Consider the following 26307-nt stretch of genomic DNA (forward strand, 5'->3'; position numbering starts at 1 on the left):
GACCCTCCCTTTGATTCTAGTCTCCAAAGCACATTCCTTAGAGCTGTGACAGTTCAGGCACATGAGCTTTGTGGAACCCACAGAGTAGCTCCTCCTGCCCCAGGCTCTGATGTCCTGATAAGGCATTCTGCTTCATCTGGGACCAGAAGATCTGCCTCTAAACACAGGCAGAGCCTACAACTTGAAGGGTGGACACACCCAGAGCTGCAGGAATCCTAGACCATAAAGGGACCTCTCAGAACCCAGAATGTTGGATCTGGAAGGGGCCTTGGGCACCAGAGCTCAGTGCCTTCACTGCTTTCCCTAAAGCTCAGAGAAAGGGAAAGGACTGGGTTAAGGCCACACCGTGGAATCATGAAATGAGTTAGAAGGGCCCTTTGGGGTCATCTAGTCCAGCCCCTACTTGGGACACCTCCAGTGATGGGGAACTTACCACCTCCAATTGATTCCACTTTGGGTCAGCTCTAATTCTAATGGTTGAGAATTTATTCCTGACTGTACTCTGTAGAACTTCTGCCCCACACTCCTGGCTCTGCCCCCGGAGGCTGAATGGAACAAGTGTCATTCCTTCTCCATGATAGCCATTCAAACATCTGAAGATATTATTGTATGACCCACCCTACAACTCACCTCTCTCCAAGTCTTCCTCAGGCTAAACCTCTCCAGTTCCCTTGATCTCAGGAGGTCTTAGCTTCAAACTAAGACCAGCGGCATTAAAAATAATCTTTGAGTTTTGGCTGGGGGGAGAGTTTTGATCTAACCTTGGAGCTAAGAGAGAGAGAGAGAGAGAGAGAGAGAGAGAGAGAGAGAGAGTGAGAGAGATGGATAACCAAGAAGGTGGTCCCTGACTCCTGACTTCCATTGCTTCAATTCCAGTGCTGGGCATACAGACCTGGTCAGCTGCTGGAGCTGCCTCTCATACTGTGGGCTGTTCCACTGCCACCAGAGAAAGGGAACTCCTTGGGGCCACATGTTGTTGGCCCTTTCTTGTGGTTTCAGTCAAAAATGAGCTTGTCTCTTGGGGTGGAGGCTGCTGGCAGCCTCTGCCTCAAGTCACCTGGTGCCTGAGCAATACAGAGATATGGGCAGAGATTTGGTGAAGGGACCTAGAAGGGGACCCCCAAGTGCCCAATGGACCCTTGTAATCATGTGCCTGAGTTGTTTCAATCTTAGCAAAGCAAGGGGGGTTTCCAAGTTATGAAATTTTATACTCTTAAGGCCTTCCCAGGCTTGAACTTCTGTGTTCTAAGGCCCCTCCCAGCTCTGACATTCTCTGTTCTAAGGGCACTCTCAGGCCTGAACTTCTGTGCTCTAAGGCCCCTCTCAGCTCTGACATTCTGTGTTCTAAGAGCCTTCCCAGCTCTGACATTGTGTTCTAAGGTCCTTTCTAACACTCAGTCTTGTGATCTGATGATTAAATCTCTTCATGTCTCTTAACCATGAGCTTTTTTGTTTTTGTAATCCCGAGCAGGCTTCTAGCCCTGTTATCTGGCTGCTAGGTGACTACTGTTTCAAAACAGATGTGTGATCTGGGATTGAAAATTCAGGTTCACAGTTGTTGGAGCCAAGCTCAATTAGACATTAATATCTGTTTAAATACCCACACTTGTATACACACAGATACACAGATACATAATACATACATACATACACACACATATATAAACACACATACACATATAAATATACATAAATGCACATATACATACATACTATACATACAATACACACATACAGATATAAACACATACCTTCACATACACACAAACATACACATGCATACCTAATATATATATATATAAACACATACATATGTACACATATACACAACACAAACATATAAACACATACACACATATACATACACACACATATTCACACTGATTTTTTTTCTAGGTGGTATGGAATAATGTTTAGAGCTATGCATTCAGAGTCTAGAGAAACTTGAATTTGGATAAGTGGTTGGCACTAATTAATTAGTCAGGGGACACTGAGCAAGCCTCTTCTCTGAAACACCTTAATTTCCTCATCTGTAAAACGGGAATGATATAATTTGTGGGACCTGCCTACCTCAACAGAGTTATGCTGTGGGTTGTACACTTGAAAAACTTTATGGAAATGTCAGTTTGGTCTAGTATGGGCCTGTGATTTCATTACTATAGAGAACGGTCCTTATATGCCTTGGCCTCAGGACCGCTTTTCATTTCTTAAATTATTGAAGACCCTCCCCTAAAGAGCTTTTGTTTATGTATGTTGTATCTGTAGATACTTATCATATTAGAAATTTTAAAATCTTAGTATTACTATGAAAATAGTTTTGATCTTGTTGACTCCCTGATTGTTGTTCCTCCTTCATTCTGGAAGAGGACCACAACATCAGGGAGGTGATGTCATGACTTGGGAGTGAATTGGATTTAAGTGAGGCAGGGCTGTGCAAAGTCACCAGCCTCACTCTCTCTTCCAGAGCCATCTGGGCCCAGTGGCAAGATATTGATCAGGATAAGTGGAGGTGGCCCAGGATGCAGTGGGAGACCTTGGCCTTTTTAAGCTAAGGTCTTTAAAAGGTCTCAGTTTGACTGAGGCAATGCAAATTCAGTGATTAAGGCTAGGTAAGAAATGAGGCAAAAAAGGGCTCCTTTTACCTAGTTAAAAAAAATCAATCTGGGAGGGGAAGACCTCAGGGTTTCTGGCCTAAACAGAAACAATTGCTATTTACAATCATTCTAAAAAGGACTCCTAAGACCACACTTTGACAATAGTTGATATATTGAATTTCCAGTGGGGCAACTCCATCCACCAAAATAAGTCAGCAATTTACATTTACATCAATTATATACTTTTGTACTTATAGTCTCAGACACTTGCCAGGGACGCTGAGAACTTGTCCAGAGTCATATAGGCAGGATGTATCAGAAACAGGAGTTGAATCAGGGTCTGTTCTTTCCTCATTACTACATAATCACCTCTCCATGGAAATAGTAATAATAATATTAATTGTAATAATAATAATAAATTATAATTAGCCTTTATAGGAACAAATCTTTAAAACTGAAGTAGACCCCAGTCTAACTCCTTCCTGATGCTACAGATCACACCCACACCCACACCTACACCCACACCCACACCCACACGCACAAACAATTTGGGTTTTTAAAACCCCTCCGTGCTTATCCACTGTTTGGTATTATTATCTGACTAAAAATCATCGGTAGTTTTGTGGTTTGAAAATTATCTGTCTTTTTTTGTTTGTTTGTTTGTTTAATTGAAAATGATCTGTGCCAGGTATGTTTTGCTCTTTCTTGCATTAGTCGGAGTTTTGGATTATTTACTGCTCAGTATTTTCCTTCTCCTTCCCCATAGAGCAGGTAAAATGGAGATTTGTTTGAAAATGGTTTCTTTTGTTCCCTGGGCTCAGTTTCTGCCCACTAGGTTGGGAGCAGGTGTGTGCTACGTGTATGGCTGTGGGCTACCTCCCTGTTCCTCAGGCTACACCCTGTGCAGGGCATGTGCCTGGCTTCATGGCATCCTACAGTCACAGATGCAGAGCTGGGTGGGACCCTAGAGTCGGCTTGGTCCAACTACATGAATTAAGAGACGAAGACATTGAGGCCTTAATGGGGCAGTGACTCACAATACTCATGGAACTAGTGAGTGGCTCAGGTCAAGTCTGAACCCGTGTCTTCTGACTCCAAATGCAGTGGACAGTCTACAATACCATAATACTGTATTATTACTATTACCTCATAATACCTTCAACTGGAGCAGCTAAGGGTCACCATGGTGCATAGCATGCGGGGCTTGGAGTCAGGAAGACTCATCTTCCTGAGTTCAAGTCCTACCTCAGACACTTACTAGCTATATGACCCTGGGTAAGTCACTTCACCCTGTTTGCCTCAGTTCCCTCATCTGCAAAATGAGCTAGAGAAGGAAATGGCAAGCCACTCCATTGTCTCTGCCAAGAAAACCCCCACTGGGGTCACAAAGAGTCAGACATGATTGAAATAACTGCACTGGCCTTCGTCTGAGCCCATAGTCAGTGAATTTGTTCCCCAAGGCCCTTGCTGAAAGTGACCTTAGAACACAGACTGTCTGAGCTGGGAAAGCCCTCAGAACACGGAATGTGTGAAGTGGAATAAATCTTTCTCTTTATTCTAAAATACCTTGTGGAATAGAAATAATTTAGTTCAACTCTCTTCATTTTTTTAAATTTTAAAGCCTCAGTTTTTTGTTTTTCCCCAGGCAGTACAGCAGTCATTCATGGGCTTGATCCCACTGCTTATCTGCATGGAAACTTTGATGTTTTTGTTTTCATAATGGGTCAGTTCATCCCCCTTTGGGCTGTCTGGTAGCTCCCCACTCCCAGAGGGTCTGCATATTGGTGCCAGACTCAGTCTGGCCCCCATTACTGCAGCTCAGAACTTTGAAGCTCAAGTGATCCACCCAATTGCGGGCATTATAGACATGTACCACCATGCCTGGCCAGGCCATCTCATTTTACTGAAAGCTGAGGGCCAGAGAGGGCAAGGGTCTCACAGTCATAATTGGCAGGCTGTTATTTAGTCACTCAGTGGGCCCAACTCTCTGTGATGCCATGCTCTTGTCCATGGGTTTTCTTGGCATGGTTTGCCATTTCCTTCTCCAACATGTCCTCATTTTCAGGCAAATAGGGGTTAAGTGACTTGCACAAGGGCACACAGTTAGTAAGTATCTGAGGTGGACTTGAACTCAGATTTTCCTAACTCCAGGCCTAGTATTCTATCCACTGTACCACCCAGCTGCCCCTACTAGTGGCATTGCCAAACCCAAATCTAGGTCTTTAAACTCCGAGACCAACCTTCTTTCCCTTCCATCACACTTGGACCTGTTAGTCATTTGAGCTTGTAAATTCTTTGAGGCCAAGTTGGTTGGGTGCCATTTGAGTGGTTTCATAATACTTGGGGGATTCAGAGAAAGGAAAGAAAAATTCTGGCTGAGGGAATGAAAGGGGGCTTTGTAGGACAGGAAACTCCTGAGCTGAGATTTGAGGATGAATAGAGACAGATCTAGAGAAGGATGATGCGGACAGCATTCTAGGCCGGGGGAATAGTGTGACCTAGTGATGCTTGGGCCAACAGTAAGAAGGCCTATTTGGCTAACGTGTAGGTCGCCTACAGTAAGACTTGGGTTAAACAGTGGAGGGCCTTGATCTCCAACCCAAGGGCTTGGGATGTAACGCTGGATTAGGAATCAGAAATCCTGGTTATAAATATCAGTTCTGCCTAAACTGAGCTCATAAGCCCCCTTCCCCATGAAGTTTTCTTTGTTCCCTTCAGCCAAAATTTCTCTCTGTCTTTTGAACTCCACCAGCCAACTTGAAACTTCTCAAGTGATTCAACATTACTAAACTATAAAAGGAGGGGAGAGGTAGACTAATTGACCTACAAGTTTGCTTAAAGGTTGAATAATGCCATGGAAATAAGCTTGGATTTGGGGACAGAGGACTTGGGGACTCTGTTTAGAGTCAGAGGACTCTAATACTGTCTCTACCACTAACTACCTCTGTGACTCTAGGCAGGTCACTTCACTGGGACTCAGTTTCCTCAGCTGTAAAATGAGGGGAATGGATTAGATGAACACCATAGTCCCTCCTAGCTCTACATGTATGCATCTCTGACCTATTGTAATTCTGTGACTTCATTGTATGAGCAAAGAAGTAGCATAGTTAGACATATACATTAATTATAATACCTGGGCAGCCGTGCACAGAAAGGGTTCAAGGAGGTGAGACTGCAGATAGAAATAGGAATTAAGAAGCTATTACAATGCAGTCTAGGTTGAGAGGTGAGGAGGGCCCCAAATCCCTTTTAAGGGAAAGTCAAAAAATCCGAGTTATCACTCTAGATACTTCCTGGTTCTCATTCCCATAGATCAGAAGATCCTGGTTCCTTGAGAAATGGGGATGAGATATCTAGACCAGAGGTTGGGGTGGCTGGCATAGGGATTCCATAGAGAGAGGTGAGAGGAGGGGAAGTGCCCTGAGTGTAAGTTACTTTGGTAGTGGGGGCCCACCAGGAAAGAATCTAGATTCCCTCCCTTCCCTGGCCCTGGGCACCAACTATGTTAAGCATGGGAAGAGGAGTACTGGGTACTGGGGACAAGGCAGGACTTCTTCAAAAGGCACTTGAGGGGAAGAGCAGAGGGAACATGGTAAGCTGGCCTAGAGCCTTGATGGTGGCATAATGCTAGATGCCATCAAACCTCAAAAAACAGATGCCTTGCCTCAATATTGCTCCACTCCCTGCTCTGGCACCTTTGATAGAGGGCTTTCCCTTCTACCCACCTGAGCAGGGAGGGATTTGATACAGGAAACAGAGGGCACTGCTGAACCCTTCTTGTTTTCTCTGACCCGTAACTGGTTGATCAAATGGCCAGCCATTGGGTATAGGGTAGACATCAGGAAGTTGGCATTTGATGCTTGGCATGTTGAGTTTGATCCTGGCCCAAGGGAATGTATTTTTTGGCCAACCTTCCAAATCATCAGTAAGCAGGACAGCTGGTTGATGTGACTTGGAAGACATCAACTTTCGGTGGAAAGTTGGCAACAAAGGACTTTCATCACCCGGTACCACCCTGACTTTTCGACCTTATCTCATACCATACCTTGCCATGCACTCTACATGCCAGCCAAACTGGACTACCCACTATTTGCCATACACACCCTGTATTCTACCACCTCTTGGCCATTGCTCACACCATCTCCTAAGCTTGGAATACATTCCCTCCCTCTCTTTATTTGTCGAATTTCTTTTCCTTCTTCAGTGCTCAAATCTATTGCCACCTTCTCGAGGAAGTCTTTCTTGACCCCTCAATCAGTAAGGACTGTTCCTTCTGACCTTATGTAACACTCAGTTTTGTCCATCTCTGAGGCATTAAGTCCTAGGCTCAGGGAGTCCTACCAGCAATGGCTGGTAAAGCGTATGAAGTCCTCATAAAAATGTTTTAAATGCAAAAAATAAAATATAAAGGACTACAAAGGCCAATAAAGATATAGTTTTTTCGCATCACAGACTCTGAAATCTATCCACAGACTTCCCGGGGATACAGGAACCCTCGCTTCAGAATCCCTCAAAGAGTACAAAAGGACCTTAGAGGCCATTTAGATCAGTCTTTTCATTTGACAGAGAGAGAAACTGAGGTCCACAGAAATTAAATGACCTGCCCGAGATCACCCACTCACAGAGAGAGACAGAAGTCTAAGGAAGCTCCTCTGATTCAAAATCCATTGTACTCTCTACTGCCCCTTGCTGCCTCTCACGTGGGAGAAGAGGGGTGGATGAGGGGACCTTTCAAGGTACCTCTGGTCCTTAATATTTAAGGACAGGACAATGCTGCTGTTATGTTGGCCCATGTGTAATGGAATTATATATGTATATGTATACATGTGTGTGTGCATGTGCATATATACATATATGTGTATATATGTTTGCATGCATATTATATATTGCTATATGCGGTTACATATATTACACACATGTACATGTATGTATGCATGTGGATGTGCATATGTGTTTGTGTGCCTATTGTGTATTGCAATGTGTTATATTACATATATCGCACATACAACACATGTGCATATGTGTATATGTGTCTCCATGTATGTGCATATATAATATATGTAATATCTGCGAGTGTTTGCTGTCCAGTCAGCACCAGGTTGAGGTCACTGTGTGGGCCTGTGAGCTTCACTAATGAATGACCAGCAGAATGCAATGTGCTTCTTAGGGGCAGGGACATTCGTTTTTATTTTTGCATAAAAGTCAACTTTCTCAGGGATAGGTCAGACCATGTCACTCCTCGTCTCAATAAACTTCAATGGCTCCCTATTAACCCCAGGATCAAATAGAAAAAAATCCTGTTTGGCTTTTAAAACACTTAGCAACTTGTCTCCTTCCTACATTTCCAGTCTTCTTACATTTTGTCCACCTCCATGTACTCTAAGATCCAGGTCACTGTCTTTCTTGCATAAAATACTCTGTGCTGTTTCTCTGCCCCATCTCTCTGGCTGTCCTCTCATGCCTGTGATGCTCTTCCTCCTCATCTCTGCCTCCTGGCTTCCTCTAAGACTGAGGTAAGGGGGAAGCTACAGATCACTGGCCCTAGGGTCAGGAGGACCTGAGTTCAAATCTGGCCTCAGACACTTACTAGCTGTGTGACCCTGGGCAAGTCATTTAAACATGATTGCCTTAAAAAAAAGGCAACTGAAATCCTACCTTCCGCAGAAAGACTTCCTAGGTCCTTCCCACTGCTAGTACTTTTTCTCTAAGATTGTCTTCCATTGATGCTATATGTATCTTGTATGTCCATAGTTGTTTGCATATTGTCTTCTCTACTGGATTCAGAGCTCCTTGAGGGCAGGATCTGTTTTTGCCTTTCTGTATACCCCAGCACTATAATAAAGCACTTAATAAAGGCTCACTGATTGACTGATTAGATGCTTAATAAAAATTCATTGATTGATGACAGGGACAATTTTGTTTTTGTCATTGGCCCATTGATATCCAGCCTAGTACCTCGTATCAGCAACTATTCATGGATTCTTGACTGATTGTGGATGGCTTCTCCTGGACTAGGGATTGGAAACTTTCGAATATTTGCTATTGGTTACTGGAAAAAATAGGAAAAATGAGTGTGTGGGTGGCTAGTAGCACCCTGTCCCTGCTCCTGAAGAACCAACCAGTCTTGTGTCCTACCCAGGATCTAGGGGAATGCTCTGTGTGGCCACTAGACTTGTGGATCCATATTTAGCAATGGGTCAATGTAGATGACCACTAAGGCGTCTTCCAACTCAACACCCTATGACCTTCCCAGGGGCCAGAGCCATGGGAAATGGGTGCAAGTTGTAAAGGGGCAGCCAGGAGGTACAATGGATAGAGCCCTGGGTTTAGAATCAGGAAGACCTAAATTCAGATCCTACCTCAGGCTCATTAGCTAGGTGACCCTAGGCTTATCATTCTCTCAACTTCAGTTTCGTTATCTGTAAAATGGGGATAATAGTAAGTTAGCTCAAAGGATTGTTATGAAGATCACATGAAACAACCTATGTAAAGTACTTTGCAAATCTTAGGGCACCATATAGATGCTGGCTGTTATTTAGGCTTGATGTCAGGAACATTTCCCAATAATCAGTTATCCAAAGGTGGGATGGGCTGCCTTGGGAGGGAAAGGTTTCTCCTTGTTGAAGGTCTTCAAGAAAAGATCGGATGAAAACAAAAGAAAAGAAAAGAGTCGATGACTACTTGTTGGCTGTGTGACCTGGGGTGCATTGCTTAACCTCTGTCTGCCTTAATTTTCTCATCTGTAAAATGGGGATAATAACAGGGCCTGCCTCCCAGGGTTGTTGTGAGGATCAAATTAGATAAGATGTGTAAGTACTTAATAAATAAATGCTTGTTACAAATGTTTTAGTGGAGATTCTTTTGCAGGGATGGGTTGGACCAGATAACCACTGGAGGAGATCTCTCTATTTTACAAGGGAGGTCTCTCTCCTCACAAAATTCTAAATGTTGTGAGCCATGTTCTTGCAGAATGGGCTGCTCCATCAAGTAGTGAGTTCTGCACTGCTAGAAGTCTTTGGTATGAGGTTGAATCACAGAATTTAAAGTTAACCAGCATTTATTAATCACTCTCAGTCATTTTTAAGTCAATCTGACTTTTTGCAGAGATATTGGAGTGGTTTGCCGTTTTCCTTCTCCAGTTCATTTTACAGATGAGGAAACTGAGGCAAACAGGGTTAAGGGACTTGCCCAGGGTCACACAACTATAAGTGTCTGAGGCCATATTTGAACTTAGGAAGATGAGTCTTCCTGACTCCAGGCCCTGCACTCTATCCCACTGTGCCACCTAGCTGCCCCCTTATTAATCACTTACTATATGCTGGACATTGTGCTAATGCTGGAGGTACCAAGAAAGGCAAAACAGTCCCTGCTTTCAAGAAGCTTACTTTCTAATGGGAGGAGACATCATGTAAATAATTTGGCATATGCCAGATATATAAATGGAAGTAAATGAAAGGTCATCTGAAAGGCTTTGGGTTGGGTGGGGGTGGGGGAAGGCTTCTCCCCAAGGAGGGACTTCAGCAGAATCTTGAGGGCAGCCAGGGAGAGCAAGACACCGAAAGAAAGGAGTGCATTCCTGGCAGGGGGGCCAGCTAGGAGAGACACTGGAAAGATATGGGGAAGGAAAATGGAATGTCATCATGGAAGACACAGTCCTTCCAAACACAAGCTCCCCTGCCATGTCTACATACAGACAACCGGCCAATCAACAAACATTGGTTTGCTTTGATAATTGGTCATCCCAGGCCATTGTATCCATCAAATGCCATTCTTCACAATTAGTCTTCATGGCCTTGAGTTTGGGAATGACAACTACATTTTACAGATGAGGTCCCAAAGAGATGCCTGGCTAGAGTGAGATGTCTGAGCTGATATAAGCGTTCTTCCCTCCCCAATACCCAATTCCTAGGTGTTGTCTCCATTCTGAAGCCCTGACACTCTGGGATGGCCTTCTGGCTTACCTCCTTCTTATTCTCTCCTTCTCTCTGGTCCAGTTCAGTCCCTCCAGGGGCTGTGACTTTTAAGGTCACTGGAAGCTCCACAGTGCAGACCTACCTGGAGTATGACCCTAAGAATGTGAATGAGCCCCCAGCTGATGAACATTGGCCTTTGAATGCAGATGTGGACGTGATCATATCCATGGAAGCAGCCAGTAAGAGTGTTGATGATGCCAAGGTAAGAGGGAAGCTCCATAGATCTCCCCCAGACATTTACACACACACACACACATATACACACACATTCACATGCACACACATATGCACACACATGCACATGCACATGTGCATGCATACACATGCCCACATGCACGCATGCACACACATGTGCATGCATACACATGCACGTGCACAGACAGACAGACAGACACACACACACCCTGCTCTGTTCCTCCATACACACCTCTATATACATAAATCCACACCCACACCCACACACACCTCCCCACTCTCTTTATATATCTACTTTATGCATATGTCCTCACCTATGCACCATCACCAGCCTTCTGTATTTACTTAAGCACACATCCACACTAGCTCACCCACCAGGGCCCTACTTAATTATCAAAATTTCTCCTCCTCCCACCTCCATGGGGTCTCTCCCATTAGAAGGTAAACCTTTTGAGGCCAGAGAAGGCTTTCCCACGTTCTTCTGTATGCTCATCACTTTGCACATAGTAAACAATTAGTAAATGTTTGTTGATTAATTGACACCCACACCCACATATATAAACTTCTCCCCACCCAACATAACCCCAAAGTCAGTCATACATATATGCTCACGTATATGCAATCCCACATGGAAATGGGCTTATAAGTACACACACTGCGTAACCCACCTATGTGAACTTTCTTCTTGCCATCCACATCCATGTGCATGCACGTGTGCGCGCGCGTGCACACACACACACACATACACACACACACACACTGTAGGCACTCCTCATATCCCTGACACACTGAAACATAAACATAAACATACCTTTTCCTGTCCCAGGTCTCCAGCTCTCCAGACTTCCCTGTTGGGCCAACTTGCTCCAACAATTTTCCTTTCTTCCTTCCCTGAATCATCTAGAAAGCAATAGAATATCCCAACTGAGAGGACCTTTAAAACATTGCTTGTTAGATTTGGGAGGGACGGTAGAATGCAGAATATCAGAGTTGGAAAAGACCTTAGGATATACCGTCAGAGTTGGGGCACTTGGAACACAGAATGTCAGAGCTGGGAGGGCTCTTAGAGCACAGAATGGCAGAGCTGGGAGGGATCTTAGAACACAGTGGCAGAGCTGGGAGGGCCCTTAGAGATCATCTAGTCCAGTCTCCTCATTTTACAAATGGGAAAAGTAAAGCTACTCAGGGTGCTTGCCACTCCGTCTGCTGCTCTGGGTTCTCACTTGGTACCACTAGGGCGACTAGCCTTTGGATCTAAGCAATGACTGTTGGGTCTTTGCAAACTGGAGGGATCATCCCTATATGCCTCCCAGCAGGATGGTCACAGGCAGGCTTCTCTGCTCCTCCTGCTCCGACTCTCCTGGAACTTCCTGCATTTGGTCAGGCCCTGTGATGTTTCCACAGGTGCGGGTTTCTTTCTATGGGAAGGATAAGAGCACTGCACTGGGCCAGGCCCTGCTGTACCTGACTGGCATTGGTAAGTAGCCCAGAGTCACCTGCTCTCTGCCTCTTTGTTTCTATACCTCCCTGACTGGTCTCTTGGGAAGTCTAGCAGGCTCCTGCAAGGCACAAGGTCTAGAACCGCCCTGTGCACTAGATCTGGGGTTTGTTCCAGAATTGCTGTGTGATGTTCAGTAAGGTGGGCTGCCTCTCTGAGCCTGTTTCCTGATCTTCCAAGCAGATCCTGTCCTCTCTGCTCTTCCCACCTCCCACTGAGGTGTTACACAGGTCAGTAGGTTCTTGCTGGTGAGGGACATTAGGCTCCTGGAGGGAAAAGGACGTCATTTGATTAGTTCTTGTAAAACATAAATGAAGACCGAAGAAGGTATAGCTTCATAGCACACAGGAGCTAGAGGCCCCTTAGAACACAGAATGCCAAAGCCAAAAGGGAACTGAAGGAGTAAAGTGTTCAGAGCTATGAGGGCCCTTGGACACAGAATGTCAGAGCTGGGAAATCTCTTGGAACACGGAATCTTAGAGCTGGGAGGGCCCTTAGAACCTAAAATGTCAGAGCAGAAAGGAACCTTAGAACACAGAGTATCAAAGTTGAGAGGGGCCCTAGCTTAGAAGACAAAATGTTAGAAATGAAAAATACCTTAGAATGTAGAATGTCAGAGCTGGAAGAGAACTTTGAACCTAGAATGTCACAGCTAGACAGTACCTTAGCTTAGAACATAGGATGTCAGAGCTGGGAGGGGCTTTAGAACAGAGACTGTCAGAACTGGAAAGAACCCCAACTTAGAACATACTGTAGAATGATCAAGTGGGAGAGAACCTTAGAACTCAGAATGTCAGCGTTGGAAGGACCTCAGGTATATGGAATATCAGAGCTAGAAGACCTTAGAGATCATTAGTCAAATATGATCATTTTATAGTTGAGGAATCTGAGACCCGGTAGAGAAAATTATTTGCTCAAGATCACATGACTACATGGTGGCAAATCTTTGATAATACTCTGTTCCCGCAGGGCCCTGGTCACAGCTTCTCTAGAAGATTTGGCCATGGGGGTAAGGTGTTTAGGGCCTTAGGCCTTCAATCTTTCCACCTGCCCCAACCACAATGGCTCACAAGACAGCGTACCACCAGGTTTCCAAGGCACAGACCCCATTACCTTCTTGGAGAGACCTGCTCTGGCAATCCATAGCATGAATGGGGTGTCAAGGCAGGGCAGAAAATGTGGCTGTTTAGGATCTCACTATGCCAGGGGCCTCTGCTTAGAGCAAGTCCCCTCTAGGGACTGGCTAACACACTTTGCTGTGTGATTTTCAGAAGTTTCTTTGGATGTCGACACGGGTCGTAATGGGACAATAAAGAGGAGCAAAGTTGACAAGGTAAGCTTCTCCAGGCATTGCCTTGACCTGGGAAAAAACACTAGCAAATTCTCAGGGGTTTTGGTAGGAACTGTAAATCTCTATCTACCCAGGGGCTGGGGCACTGGAATTTCTGGAATCAGTAATTCTCACCCTCCCCAAGTCTGATCCCCAAGAACAAATGAGATAATATTTGTAAACTGCTTAGCACAGTGCTTGGTATATGGTAGGTGTTTAATGAATGTCCTTTCCCTCCCCTTTCCTCTCCTCTCTTTCCTTCCCTTCCCCTCCCCTCCTTTCCCTTCACCTCCTGTCTCTTCCCTTCCCTTCTCTCTTCCCTTCCCTTCCTTTCCCTTCCTTTTTTTTCTTTGAAATTTCTTTCTTTCCCTTCTCAAAATGAAGCAGAGATAGATGGAAGAGTGAGGATTAACACCCCTATAGGGGTGGGGAAAGTGATACCTAGAGGTGTTTTGCCCAAGGTCTCCCATGCAGTTGGGTCAGCGGCCTCCTGGAATGAGCCCAGTTAATTTGCTGTGAGAAGGGTGATACGTCTGGTACTGCTGAGATCTACGTCTCCGCTCTGTTTCACTAAATTACTGGAATATTGTTTTAATAGATCAGAAGAACAATGTAGATAGAGCTTCCCTGGCTTTTAGCAAAGTACTGGACAAGGTCTCCCATGCTATTCTTAATGAATCAATAAATAAACTACCATCTATTAAGTACCTGAGCCAGACTCTGTGCTAGATGCTAGACATGAAGACGAAACAGTCTGTTTCCTTAAGAAGCTGGCATTCTAATGGAGAGTGGAGGGGGCCATACAACATGTATATTATGATTCACAGAATCCAGACAAAAATACATCCAGCCTGAGGAAGGAGGGCACTAGCAGTTGGGGAGGGCAGTGGGGGCAAAGGAAAGTCTTTATCTTGTAAACAAAATGGAAAGATATGGGATAGACAATGTTACACTGAGGTGAAGCCAGGTCTGATTGAATGACCAGACTCAGAAAGTGATCTTTCATGAGTCTACGTTATCTTGAGTCTCCCATGGAATGGGCCAGGGATTTGTGCGTGGCCTAATGCTATTCAAGGACTTGGATAAAGTCATAGATGGCATGTTCATCCAGTTTACAGATGACCCAAATTTGGGAGTATGTTGAATGATGGTGTCACAAGACAAAAAAGGTTTTGATTGGCTAGAATGGTGGGTTGAAATCTAGTAAGATAAACTTCAATAGGGATAAATGCAAAGTCTTATATGGGCTCAAAAATTAACTCTAATATGATGGTGAAGATATGGAAGGAAGGAAGCATCCAAGATTCAAAGGCAGGCAGTCATCACCACCAACCCTTGCCTGGGCCAGTGAGGAAATCTTTCCTTGACCCCCCCCCCCCCATTTATTCTGCCCCCATGAACTTCCATATCTAATAAGTTGACAATTTTTGTTGTGTGAATAAAAAAACTCATAATTATGCATAGATAATTTCATTAGTAATTACTATTAACTCAGAGATGACTTGTTATTAACGTTATTATTAATAATAACTTAAAAGACATAATTACGCTGATCCATGCAATGACCAGCCGTGATCCCAGAGGACGCCTGATGAAACATGCTCCCCATCTCCTGCCAGAGTGGGGATGGACTCAGGGTGCAGAAGAAGACATATATTTTTAGACTTGGCTAATATGGGAAATTATTTTACCTGACTATGCATATTTGCTGCAAGAGTGAGTTTTGTTTTTCTTTTTTCAATAGTGGAGGGAAGTGGTAGGAGAGACAGAAAGGAAATCACTATTAACTGAAAAAAAAATTTTAAAGCTCTCATTTATATAGTGTGTAAAGTTTGCGAAGCACTTCACGCATCTGTCATTTGATTCTCAGAACAACCCTGGGAGATAGGTGCGATTATTATCCCTAGTTTACAGAGGAGGAAACTGAAGCACAGAAAAGTTATGTGACTTGCCCAGGTTCACACAGCTAATAAGTGTCTGAGGCAGGATTTGAACCCAAGTCTGAGTCTTGTGCTCTATCCACAGCACCGCCTGTTTCTTTCTCTGTACCAGGAACTATAAGAGAGCCCCTGCCCTCAAGGAGTTTATATTCTAATGAAGGAAGTTGATTCACAAAAGAGAGCTGGAGATGGAATGGAGTGGGTGGAGTGGGTGGTGAGAGAGCTTTGGTGGTGGCTCAGAGTTTTTTCAGAGGTGGTGTGGTGACCTGGTTCCAGGAACCATTAGATGCTGCTCCCCCATCTCATTTAAGCCTAGGGTCAGGGGCAGAGAGTTGTGGGAAGAAGAACTGAGGACGAGAGTGGAGCTGGCTGGGGGGATCTTCACTTTTCCATCTCTCTCTCCTCTGCCCCTTCCTCACCTTCCCCACGGCTGTTCCCTTAATCCAGCCACCTCAGTTAATGTCTCACTCAGACATTCGAAGGATGTCGCCTTCTCTTGGGTTTCTCTGCCTCCAACCTTCCCCTTCTCCAATCCATTCTGGACATGTTTGATAAGAAATCGACCCAAGGCATCCATTCAAACACCTCCTGTGGTTTCCTATTGCCTTGAGGATGCAAAAATAACTCCTCCACCTGGCATCTGAAGACCTCCACAAGCTGCCTTCTGTCCACCTTTCCAGCCTTGTGGGCACTCCATGTTCCTGTCAAAATATATGACACGTTGTTTTCTGAACGTCCACTACTGTCTACTTTCCCGAAATGTGTTCCCCCCTCAACTCAGGCTTTCAGAGTTTGGGTCTGCCTTCAAAGCCCAGTTTTAGTGCCACCTCCTCTGAGAAACCTTCCCTGATGCCACCATTCAGTTTTCCCTTCCTCATATTTCTCTAGAACACTTTGACCCTACCTTCCCTTCATTTTGGTCCCTCTTTACCTTTTATTCTCTTCCCATGTGATGATATCTTATTTCCTCTTACTCCATCCCGGAAGAATGTAAGCTCCTTGAGGGGAGAGATGTTATAATTTTTGTCTTCCTATTCCCAGAGCTGAGTGCAGGGCTTTGTGTCTAATAGGCCCTGATTAAATGATCATTGAATGGCATTTAATTTCTTTGGCTGCAGAAAATATGGAGCTGGGGCCCAGAAGGCCATGGAGCAATCCTATTGGTGAATTGTGACAGGGATAATCCCATCCCTGGGGGAGTTGACTACTCTCACAGCCGCTTGTATTCCCTGGCAGGTAAGTGGGGGATGAGAAGCTGGGCCGGGAGCCCTCTTAGTCCAGGCAGGATGAAGGGGAGATCCTGGAGACCACACCCCTTTAACTGCCATGGGAGGGGAGGGGACGGTCCCAGGAGACCATTTCTCAAGCTTTGCATTTCCTCAGACCTGCAGGACATGTCTAAGATGCTGCTCTGGACCAATGGCCCTGATGAGGTCTTCAAGAACCACAAACTTGTCCTGCATGTGTCTCTCAGTGACTCAGACAAAGTGCGTGTATTCCATGCCCAAGGTGAGGAAGACATCCACCAGTCCAGTCCTGTTAGACTGTATCATTGGAGAAGCTTGTATTTATGTGTGGATATGGCCCAGAAAAGAAGCTTCCCTTTTTTCTGTCCTTTCCCTTTCTCTACTTCCCAAATATCTTCTTCCTTCCTTCCCTCCCTCCTTCCTTCCATACTTTCTTTCCTCCTTCCATGCCTCTTTCCTTCTCTCCTTCGTTCCTTTCTCCCTCTCCCTCCTCCCTCCCTCCCTTTCCTTCATTCTCTCCTTCCTTTCCTCCTTCCCTCCTTTCTTCCTACCTACCTCTCCTTCCTTTCTCCCTCCCTCCTTCCCTTCCTTCTGTTGTACCAGAAGCGAGAGAGACACACCACAGAGTATAAGTTTTAAGTGGAGAATTTATTAGCCGGTGGCCATTGGGGTACGGCACCACAAATCAATGGCAAATGTGTTGGGGTGATGGCTTGGCTTATATAGGATATGGGGGTACAGAGTGGGGGGAAAAACAGGAACAAAGGTCCTGGCTGATCAAAAGATTCAATCAGGTTATCGTACTAGCGGGATAATCTCATTTACATTCCTTGGTGGAGTCACGGAGTCCCAGGGATATCTCCCAGGAAGGGTCTGTCAAGTTATCTCTCAGTGGGATGGTCCTATCTATTGAGATTCCTTGGTGGAGTCATGGAGTCCCAGGGGGTTTGCTAAATGCCAAAGATATCTGAGTCCATTCTTTCTGGGGGGCTTGTCAGTAGCTAGGGGTTACTCAGGGGTTCCTAATTTTCCTTGTATTACACTTCTTTCTTTCCTTTCCTCCTTCCCTTCTTCCTTCCCTCCTTCCTTCCTTTCTACCTCTTCTTCCTTTCTCCATCCCTTCTTTCTTTTCATTTCCTCCTTCCCTTCCTCTTTTCCTCTTTCCCACCTTTCTTTCTCTCTTCTTTAAACATTGATTAAGATCCTGCAGTGCATAGTCTCATTGCTATGGGGACAAATGACAGCCATATAGTCAGGTCACTTACTCTCTGAATTAGCCTTCTCATGTCACCATTCCTGCTGTGACCAGAACCTGGTGATTGTACTCTCCTGCTGTGGCTGGGACCTCAACCAGGTGACTTTTCAAGCTAACTCATCTCCTTGCTCCCAGAAAAGATCTTCTTACTCTCTGATTTTCTCTCAGACGGGAATAGCATTTCCAGCTACAAGAGAGTTCTTGGACCTGACAAATTGTCCTACAAGGTCGATCGGGCCCCTGGGGAGAAGGAGATCACCTTCTACGTGGAGGGCCTTGCCTTCCCTGATGCTGATTTCTTTGGACTGATCTCCTTCGACATCACCCTGATGGACACAGATGACGTATGGCTTGGCAAGGAGGCGGGAGTCCTTGGGAAATTCCAGCTGGAGAGGCTTTTGGGAGGATAGGGTGATGGTAGCAGTTTCCCAAGGAGAACCTGGGAGCTGGTTGGCTGGCCTCAGACAAAGGGAGATTTGTTTAAGGATGGCTAAGTGGGTAGGGGGATGTGTGTGTGTGTGTGTGTGTGTGTGTGTGTGTGTGTGTGTGTAAGAGAGAGAGAGAGAGAGATGTACACACAGCTATCCACGGTTGAGTAGGGACTCTGAAATTCACTGGGAATCTGGTTGCTAGCGAGGTAGCTTTGGGGATGAGAGACCCTGGCACTGGATAGCCGAAGTCCACTTTCCAGCTGAGAAATCAGGTTGTCGCATCTATTCCCACAGCTGCTGCTTGAAACCCCAATATTCACAGAAACAGTAGTGTTCCGCGTGGCACCCTGGATCATGACCCCCAACACCCAGCCGCCCCTGGAAGTTTATGTGTGCAGGTGAGGATTGGTGCACTCCTTCCCCACCCCTTTCTGGCCTTTGCCCTGATCTGGAGAAAAGCAAAGCACAGCGTCTCCAGCTGCCTTTCAAACATCTTGAGCTGGATGTCCAGTAGACACCAAAACTGAATTTGTCATCTTTCCTCCCAGGTCTTCCCCTCCTACCTTCCCTATTACTGTAGAGGGCAACATCAGCCTCTCACTCCCCCAGGGAGTCACCTGGGATTCCTCACTACCGATTGCCTCCCATGTGGAATCTTTTGCCGTGCCGGTCGATTTCACCTTTGCACCATGTCTCAGATATGTCCCCTTCTCTCCTCTGACACTGCCCACACTGGTGCAGACCCTCATCCCCTCACACCTGGACTATCATAACACCTGCTGGGGGGTCTGCCTGCCTCAGGTCTCTCCCCACTCCAGCCACCAAAGTGATTTCCTCCCCAGTATGTACTCTTCAATTCAGTGGTGCTGGCCTCCTGGCTGTTCCATGAACAAGAAAAGATACTCTGTCTCTCTCTGGCTGTCCCCCATGCCTCAACTACTCACCTCTCTGGCTTCCTTTTTTTTTCTGGAGGGGGGAAGGCAAAGCAACTATGGTTAAGTGACTTGCCCAAGATCACACAGCTAGTAAGTGTCAAGTGTCTGAGGCTGGATTTGAATTCGGGTCCTCCTGACTCCAGGGCCAGTACACTGTGCCTAACTGTGCCGCCCCTCCCCTAGCTTCCTTTAAGTCCCTACTAATATCCCACTTTCTACAGTCCCTCTTTTTCCCCAATCCTTCCCTTCTGTTATTTATTTATCCTATATTTATCCTGTATAGAGTTTTCTTTTTATATGTCTGCATGTTGTCTCTCCCCAATTAGATTGTAAGCTCCTTGAAGGCACAAACTATATTTTGCCTCTTTTTGTTTCCCCAGCATTTAGCACAGTTCCTGGTACATAGTAGGTGCTTAATCAATGCTTAGCACAGTGCCTGGTACATACTAGGTACTTAATCAATGCTTAGCACAGTACCTGGTACATAGTAGGTGCTTAATAAATGCTTCTCAATGGTTGATTGCTAAAAGCAGAGAGAGCACTGGTGCAGGTGACAGGGAACCTGGATTCAAATCCCACCTCTGATGCTCACTGCTACCTGTGTGACCTTGGGCAACTCACTTCACTTTTCTGGGCTTTATATATAAAGCAGAAGGGATGGACCAGATGAGTTCTAAGGTTTTATAAAGCCAAACTCCAAAGGAGACTGTCAGTGTGGCCATGAGAATTTCTCAGATACCCACAGAGTACATATGTCAGGAGATGGGGATGCCATGGGGTTGAAAGCAGGAGAGTTATGCAATTCTACAAGCATTTAGGAAGCACCTATTTGTCCTGATAGCACCACCCTCTCTCCCCACTTCAGGGATGACTGGATGGGAGATCAATTGATGGAAGTTCTAGGGGTAGGGTGGGGCCTAGTTGCAATGATTAGGAGGATCAAGAAGGAGACAGAGAGAAAAGAAGGGAATGAACATTTATATAGCATCACATTGTCATTTGATCCCTGAAGCAACCTTGTGAGGTAGGTACTGTTATTACCCCATTTTACAGTTGAGGAAACTGAGGCAGACAGTGGTGAAATGAGCCTCACAATAACCCTGGTGCTATCATTATGTTCATTTTGCAGATGTGGAAAATGAGGCAAACAGGGTGAAGTGGCTTGCCCAGGGTCACATAGCTAGTAAATGTCTGAGGCCAGATTTGAACCTAGGTCTTCCTGACTCCAGGCTGTACTAGCTGCCTCAGACAGAGGGCTGGTGGGTAATATGTGTCTGGTTGAGGTTCTGTGAGTATGGAAGGAAAGGTAGTGATTAGGGTGAGCAGGCATTTAAAATATATTTTGGGGGGAGAATGGAGAGTGAGTGGGGCTGAGGGTGGAGGCTGGGCATTCTTATCTTGACTTGAGTCTTCTGCATGTCATCACTGTTGGGGGAGGAGGAGGGATGAGCACCTGGCTAGAGTTTATGGCATGGTTGCTAGTTTCCAAAAGAATAAATGCTACTATAGAACTAATCCAACATGAGAAGTATTTATGTAGTATGAGGGCAGAGTTTATAATTATATATGTCTGAAAGGTTTGGAACTGCCAGATATAAGGAATTCTCAAAGTAGGAGGCAGAAGAATCAAAGCATATATTTAGGCTCCACAGTAACCAACCCACAAACCAGCATCCCCATTTTGATATTTTGATCAATAGCTTCCAGGCCCAATAAGTCCACCTCACAAGAGTAACCAGGAGGCCACAGAGAAGCATGATGGTATAAAGCAAAATCATATACATGCTTCCCCTCTATGGTAAAAAGATTACCCACTGGCTTCAAGTCCTTGTTCAGCACTCCTCAATCCACATGTAGGTCAGCTCTGCTACCGGCAGCTCCTGCTTCAGCTTTGGCTGTAGCTGTAGCTGTCTCTGGCTGCAACAGAAGCTGTTTTTAACCATCCAGCTAGCAGCTTCTTTGGGGGTGTAAGGTTTGCCGGGGAAAGCACAGGTTCTTTTGATCTGCTTAATCAAGGGAAGCAAGGTGAAGGGGCTGACAAGCTTACTTTAATCCAGCATTTAGTCAGTTCAGGGGAAAAAGCCAAACTATTCAAGGGCACTTGTTGAATAAGTGCTAAGGAGCCCATTTATGGTTACCAACACAATTTATCAAGCACCTACTATGTGCTAAGCCCTGGGAATACAAAGGAAAAATCCATGAAACATTCCTCACTCTCTTATGGGTAGGATACAGCATGTAAAGAGACAAGTGTTCACAAGATAATTCAAGGAGAACTGAGCAGGCGTTAACAATGGAGGGGAATCAAGAGAGGCTTCCCTTAGAAAATGAAACAATTACAGGAACAGAGGGATTTTCAGAGGTGGAAGTGAGGAGGCAGGGGTTTGCCAGTATGGGGGGGGGGCATCTATACAAAAGCATGGAGGTGGGAGATGGGAGATAGCAGGTAGTCCATTTTGGCCTGGCAGGAGAGCGCCTGGAGAGTAAAATGGAATAAGCCTGAGCAGGTGGAGGGGAACTGTACTGGGAAGGATTTTAAGTGCTTACCTAAAGAGTTCAGAGGAGATAGGGAAGGACTGAAGTCCCTTGAGCTAGGCAGTGACATGGTCAAAGGGGAGTGTTAGGAAGATTTTTAGGGGTGGAGGATGGGTGGAGGGAGGGAAGGTGCTAGAAGTACAGAATGGAGGGAGAGGGTGTCAAATGACCAGCTCCAACATCCTTCTAACTTGAGGCTCATAAAATGGTAGCGCTGGAAGGAACTTAAGAGACCATTCAGCTCAAGATCTTTTAAACTGGATCCACGGGATGCATGGAAAGATTTCGGGGGGGGGGTCTGTGAACTTGGGGGGAAATTTTTTCCCTAAATTGAGCATTTCTTTTAATTATTCAAAAATATTCTTCCAAGAAGGGGTCCATAGGCTTCCCCCAGACTGCCACAGGGATCCATGACACAAAAAAAGGTTAAGAACCCCTGCTTCTCAGCTAACAGATGGGGAAACTGAGGCCAACAGAAGGGGAGTAATTTGAATGAGATCACAAAGGCAGTTAATTGTAGGAGGGTTAGCTGCTTCTGTTTCAGGGGGTGAGGGCAGATTAACTCTAAACAAAGCCTTCAGGGCACTCTTCAGAGGGACAACTGAGGGAGCCTGGACAGCTTCTCCCTTGGAAGGTCTATGAAAAGCAGAAGGTGCTCCCCAGCAGATGAACTGGTGTCTGGCCATTTGGTTCCAGTGGGAGATGAGTTAGCCCGTGCTCCTGAGTCTCATTCCCTGCTTCTGGCCTTGAAATATTGTTTGGATGAGACCCAATCACTTCCTTTTCTTCCATGAGTCACAGCCCCTGCCTCCAGCCTGGAGAAGCAGATCTCTCCAGGGAGGTAGCTGTGGACTCAGAAGGGCTGAGAATCTGAGGTTCTCCCTAGATCACTGGGTGAGAAGTTAGAGCAGAAGACAAGGTTCTTCTCTTGTCAGACATGAAGGGAGTGATCAGACAGGTTTGCTTGGTGACTGGCAGCCAAGAGCCCAGGCTTCCACTTTTGCCATTGACTTCCTGCTTGACCTTGAAAATCACTTCCTCTCCTGACCTCAGGACAATCATCTATAGTTATGAGGAAATTCCTTTGCAACTCTAATAGCCAATGTTCTAGCTTGGCCTGCCTTTATTTTCTAAAGTTTCTTTTAATTCTCACAACTTCTGTTCAAAATGTTGCATGTTTGATGTTCTATGTTCTAAGATCCCTCCTAGCTTTGACATTCTATGTTTTAAGGGCCCACCCAGCTCTGACATTCTGGGTTCTAAGGGCCCTCCCAGCTCTGACATTCTCTGTTGTAAGGCCCTTCCTAGCTCTGACATTCTGTGTTCTAAGGCCCTTCCTAGCTCTGACATTCTGTGTTCTAAGGGTCCCTCCCAACTTTTATATAACTTTTTTCTTCTTGGCCCAATCTTAGTGTTGATCAAGAAACGTCCCAGGCTGAATTTCTGGATGCTATGAACTACCTGGCATTGAGGGCTAATTGTCAACTGATCATCTGTCCACAAGTGGATAACCGAAATGACCGCTGGATCCAGGTAATCTGGGCAGGAGGAGAAATAATGGGGAGCAGCCCATGCCAAAGATCATGTGTGTGTGTGTGTGTGTGTGTGTGTGTGTGTGTGTGTGTGACCTACTGGGGAGCTGGCTCCTTGACTTTTTCCTACCATTGACTAAACTTCTGAATACTTGGCTTTCTGTGGCTTGACCCAGACAGCTAAGGGGAGGGGAAGAGGGATTAGAGTGAGGAGGGGGGAGGCGGGGAATGAGCCTACAGTGACTTCTATGGGAAGACTACGATGCATAGTCTCATAACATGCACTTGTCTTCCCAGAATGGCTCCTGCTAAGCTGGGTACATGTGAGAGAGAAGAAGGCTGGTGTAGTTGATGGAGGGCTGGCCTTGGAGTCAGGGAGATATAGATTCAAATCTTGCCTCTGACACATATTGCCTGGGACTTTCCTCATGTTATTTTACCTCTAAGTACCGTTTTAGGCAACTCTGTGACTATCCCAGAGCAATTTCTGATCTCCATGAATGGAAAGAGTTCTTACAATGCGAATGTCCCCTACTGGTAAAATTGTTGGTCTGGACACCCCCTTCCATCCCCCTCCCCAAAGAAAGCTGGAATCCAGGACTTCTGGGACCAGTGGGTCAGTGGGAGCTGGTTGTTTCCATCACCCCCTGCCTTGCTCTGCTCTGGTCCAAAAGCTGTCCAAAAGCCCAAGTCCAAAAACTGTGACCCCATTCATTGCCTTAATGTTGCAGAGTTCTCAGACAATCTGCCTTTGCACAAATCCAGATTCCCCTTGACTGCCTTCTATCCCATGTCCTGAGCCCCAGGCCCAGGAAACCTCCTACCTTGCCTGCATATGACATAGTGAGAAAAGCCCTGGGATCTGGGTTCAAGTCTAGTCTCTAAAACTTCCTCATTTGTTAGATGAGTTGAAGAAGGAAATGGCAAACCACACCAGTGTCTCTGCAAGAAAACCCCAAATGAGGTTATGACAGAGTTGGACACAACTGAAACAACTGAAGAACACGCTGTGTGACCCTGGGCAGGTCCCTACCTCCTCAACTTTGCTCTGAAGGCAGGGATCCTTTGGCTTTTATCTGGTATTGCCAGGACTAATAGAGGCAATATGGCGAAGAGGATGGCATGATGGACTGGAAGTGGGCAAGGTTCAAATCCTGCCCCCACCATTTGCCAGCTCTGTGACTCTTGACAGGTTATCCAGCCTTGATGTTCCTCAGGCACTTCCCGAGGACTTCCCTACTAAATCTGAGCTCCTAACCCTGGAGGAAATCACAAATCCTTTATATATTTCAGATATCTTCAGGTCCCTAGAATAGTATCTTACACACAGTAAGAACTTTATCAGTATTTGATTGAATGATCAATTGAATTGATTTGAATCTATAAAGTGGAGATGATAGAATGGTATAATGGAAGGATTTGGAGTCATCGGTTGTTGTTTTTCAGTCACATCTGACTCTTTGTGACCCCATTTGGGGTCTTCTTGGCAGAGATATGGAGTGATTGGTTATTTCCTTTTCTGGCTTATTTTACAGATAAGGAAACTGAGGCAAATGGGGTGAAGTGACTTGCCCATGGTCATACATCTAGGGAGTGCCTGAGGCTAGATTTTAACTCAGGAACAGAAGTCTTCCTGACTCCAGGCCCAGCACTCTATACACTGTGTCACCTAGCTGTACCAGGACCTGGGTTCAAATGCTGTTTCTACCAATGTGACCCTGGGCAAGTCACTTAACTTCTTGGAGCCCCATTTTCCTCAATTATAAAATAAGAAACTTGAAACAGATGTTCTCTTAGGTCCCTCCCAACTCAAGATCTAGGATCTCATCATACTTGGTCTTCCAACCTCAGAATGATCTTATTTTAAATAAGGGTTTTGTAACCTCAAAGCATTCTAGAAATGGGGCAGATTTCATTGGGTCATTGATCCAGAGTTAGAAGGGACCTTAGAGAACCTCTCATCCCTTAGAGAACCTCATTTTGTAGATAAAGAAACTGAGACCTAGGGAGTTGAAGTAGCTTGTTCAAAGTCACACAGGTTGAACGTGTAAGAGGTAGGGTTTGAACCCATGTCTTCTGATTTCAGAGCCAGTGCTTCCCCTACCATACCATAATCTCTTCTATCTGACCATGGTCTGGTTGTAATTGGATTTTTTGCTTCCTCCCACTTCTTCAGGATGAAATGGAATTTGGCTACATAGAAGCACCTCACAAATCCTTTCCAGTTGTCTTTGATTCTCCCAGAAACAGGGGGTTGAAGAATTTTCCTTTTAAGAGGATCCTGGTATGTGGCAGGGGTCCCAGCCTATTCTGGACATTTGGGTACTCCATGCTGCATGTTCCAGCAATGGGGGCTCAGTACAAGGGTGGGGGCTCAATGCAGGGAAGGGGACTCAGCAGAAGGGTGGAAGATTCTTCAATTTCCAAACCTGATTCTCCCTTTCTTCTTTGTTCCATTTCCCCCCACTGACTGCTTCCTGTGGTTGGGCCTTTGTTTCCTTTCCCCCCAGGGCCCTGACTTTGGTTATGTGACCCGAGAGCCTGCATATGGTGGTGCCTCCAGCCTTGACTCCTTTGGAAATCTGGATGTTAGCCCACCTGTCACTGTCCGAGGGAAGGAGTACCCCCTGGGCAGAATCCTCATTGGCAGCAGCTTCCCCAAGTAAGGGGGTGGGCATGGAGCAGGCTGAGGAGGGAAGGGGATGAGGGGTAGGACTGACTACCTATAAGTGTTTCCAACCAGCACCAAACCCTAAGACAAAGGGTAATAAACCCAACCTCAGGCAGAGAATGATAGGATCGTAGTTCTAGAGCTGGAAGGGACCTCAGAGGTTCTAGACCA

The 26307-nt window shown here is 45.6% G+C and overlaps 1 protein-coding gene across 1 annotated transcript in view; it reads left to right on the forward strand.

Annotated features, from left to right (window-relative positions):
* The window catches only part of LOC118837816 (protein-arginine deiminase type-1-like), a 59254-nt gene that overhangs the window by 15788 nt on the left and 17159 nt on the right, over window positions 1-26307 (forward strand). Inside the window, exons 5-14 of the mRNA XM_036744916.1 lie at window positions 10589-10769; window positions 12167-12239; window positions 13532-13593; window positions 16649-16766; window positions 16914-17039; window positions 18201-18376; window positions 18758-18861; window positions 23346-23466; window positions 25642-25749; window positions 25976-26127. Coding sequence (XP_036600811.1) covers window positions 10589-10769; window positions 12167-12239; window positions 13532-13593; window positions 16649-16766; window positions 16914-17039; window positions 18201-18376; window positions 18758-18861; window positions 23346-23466; window positions 25642-25749; window positions 25976-26127 — 1221 coding nt within the window. The remainder of the gene's footprint in view (window positions 1-10588; window positions 10770-12166; window positions 12240-13531; window positions 13594-16648; window positions 16767-16913; window positions 17040-18200; window positions 18377-18757; window positions 18862-23345; window positions 23467-25641; window positions 25750-25975; window positions 26128-26307) is intronic.

This window comes from Trichosurus vulpecula, chromosome 2 (genome assembly GCF_011100635.1).
Source record: "Trichosurus vulpecula isolate mTriVul1 chromosome 2, mTriVul1.pri, whole genome shotgun sequence".
NCBI lineage: Eukaryota > Metazoa > Chordata > Mammalia > Diprotodontia > Phalangeridae > Trichosurus > Trichosurus vulpecula.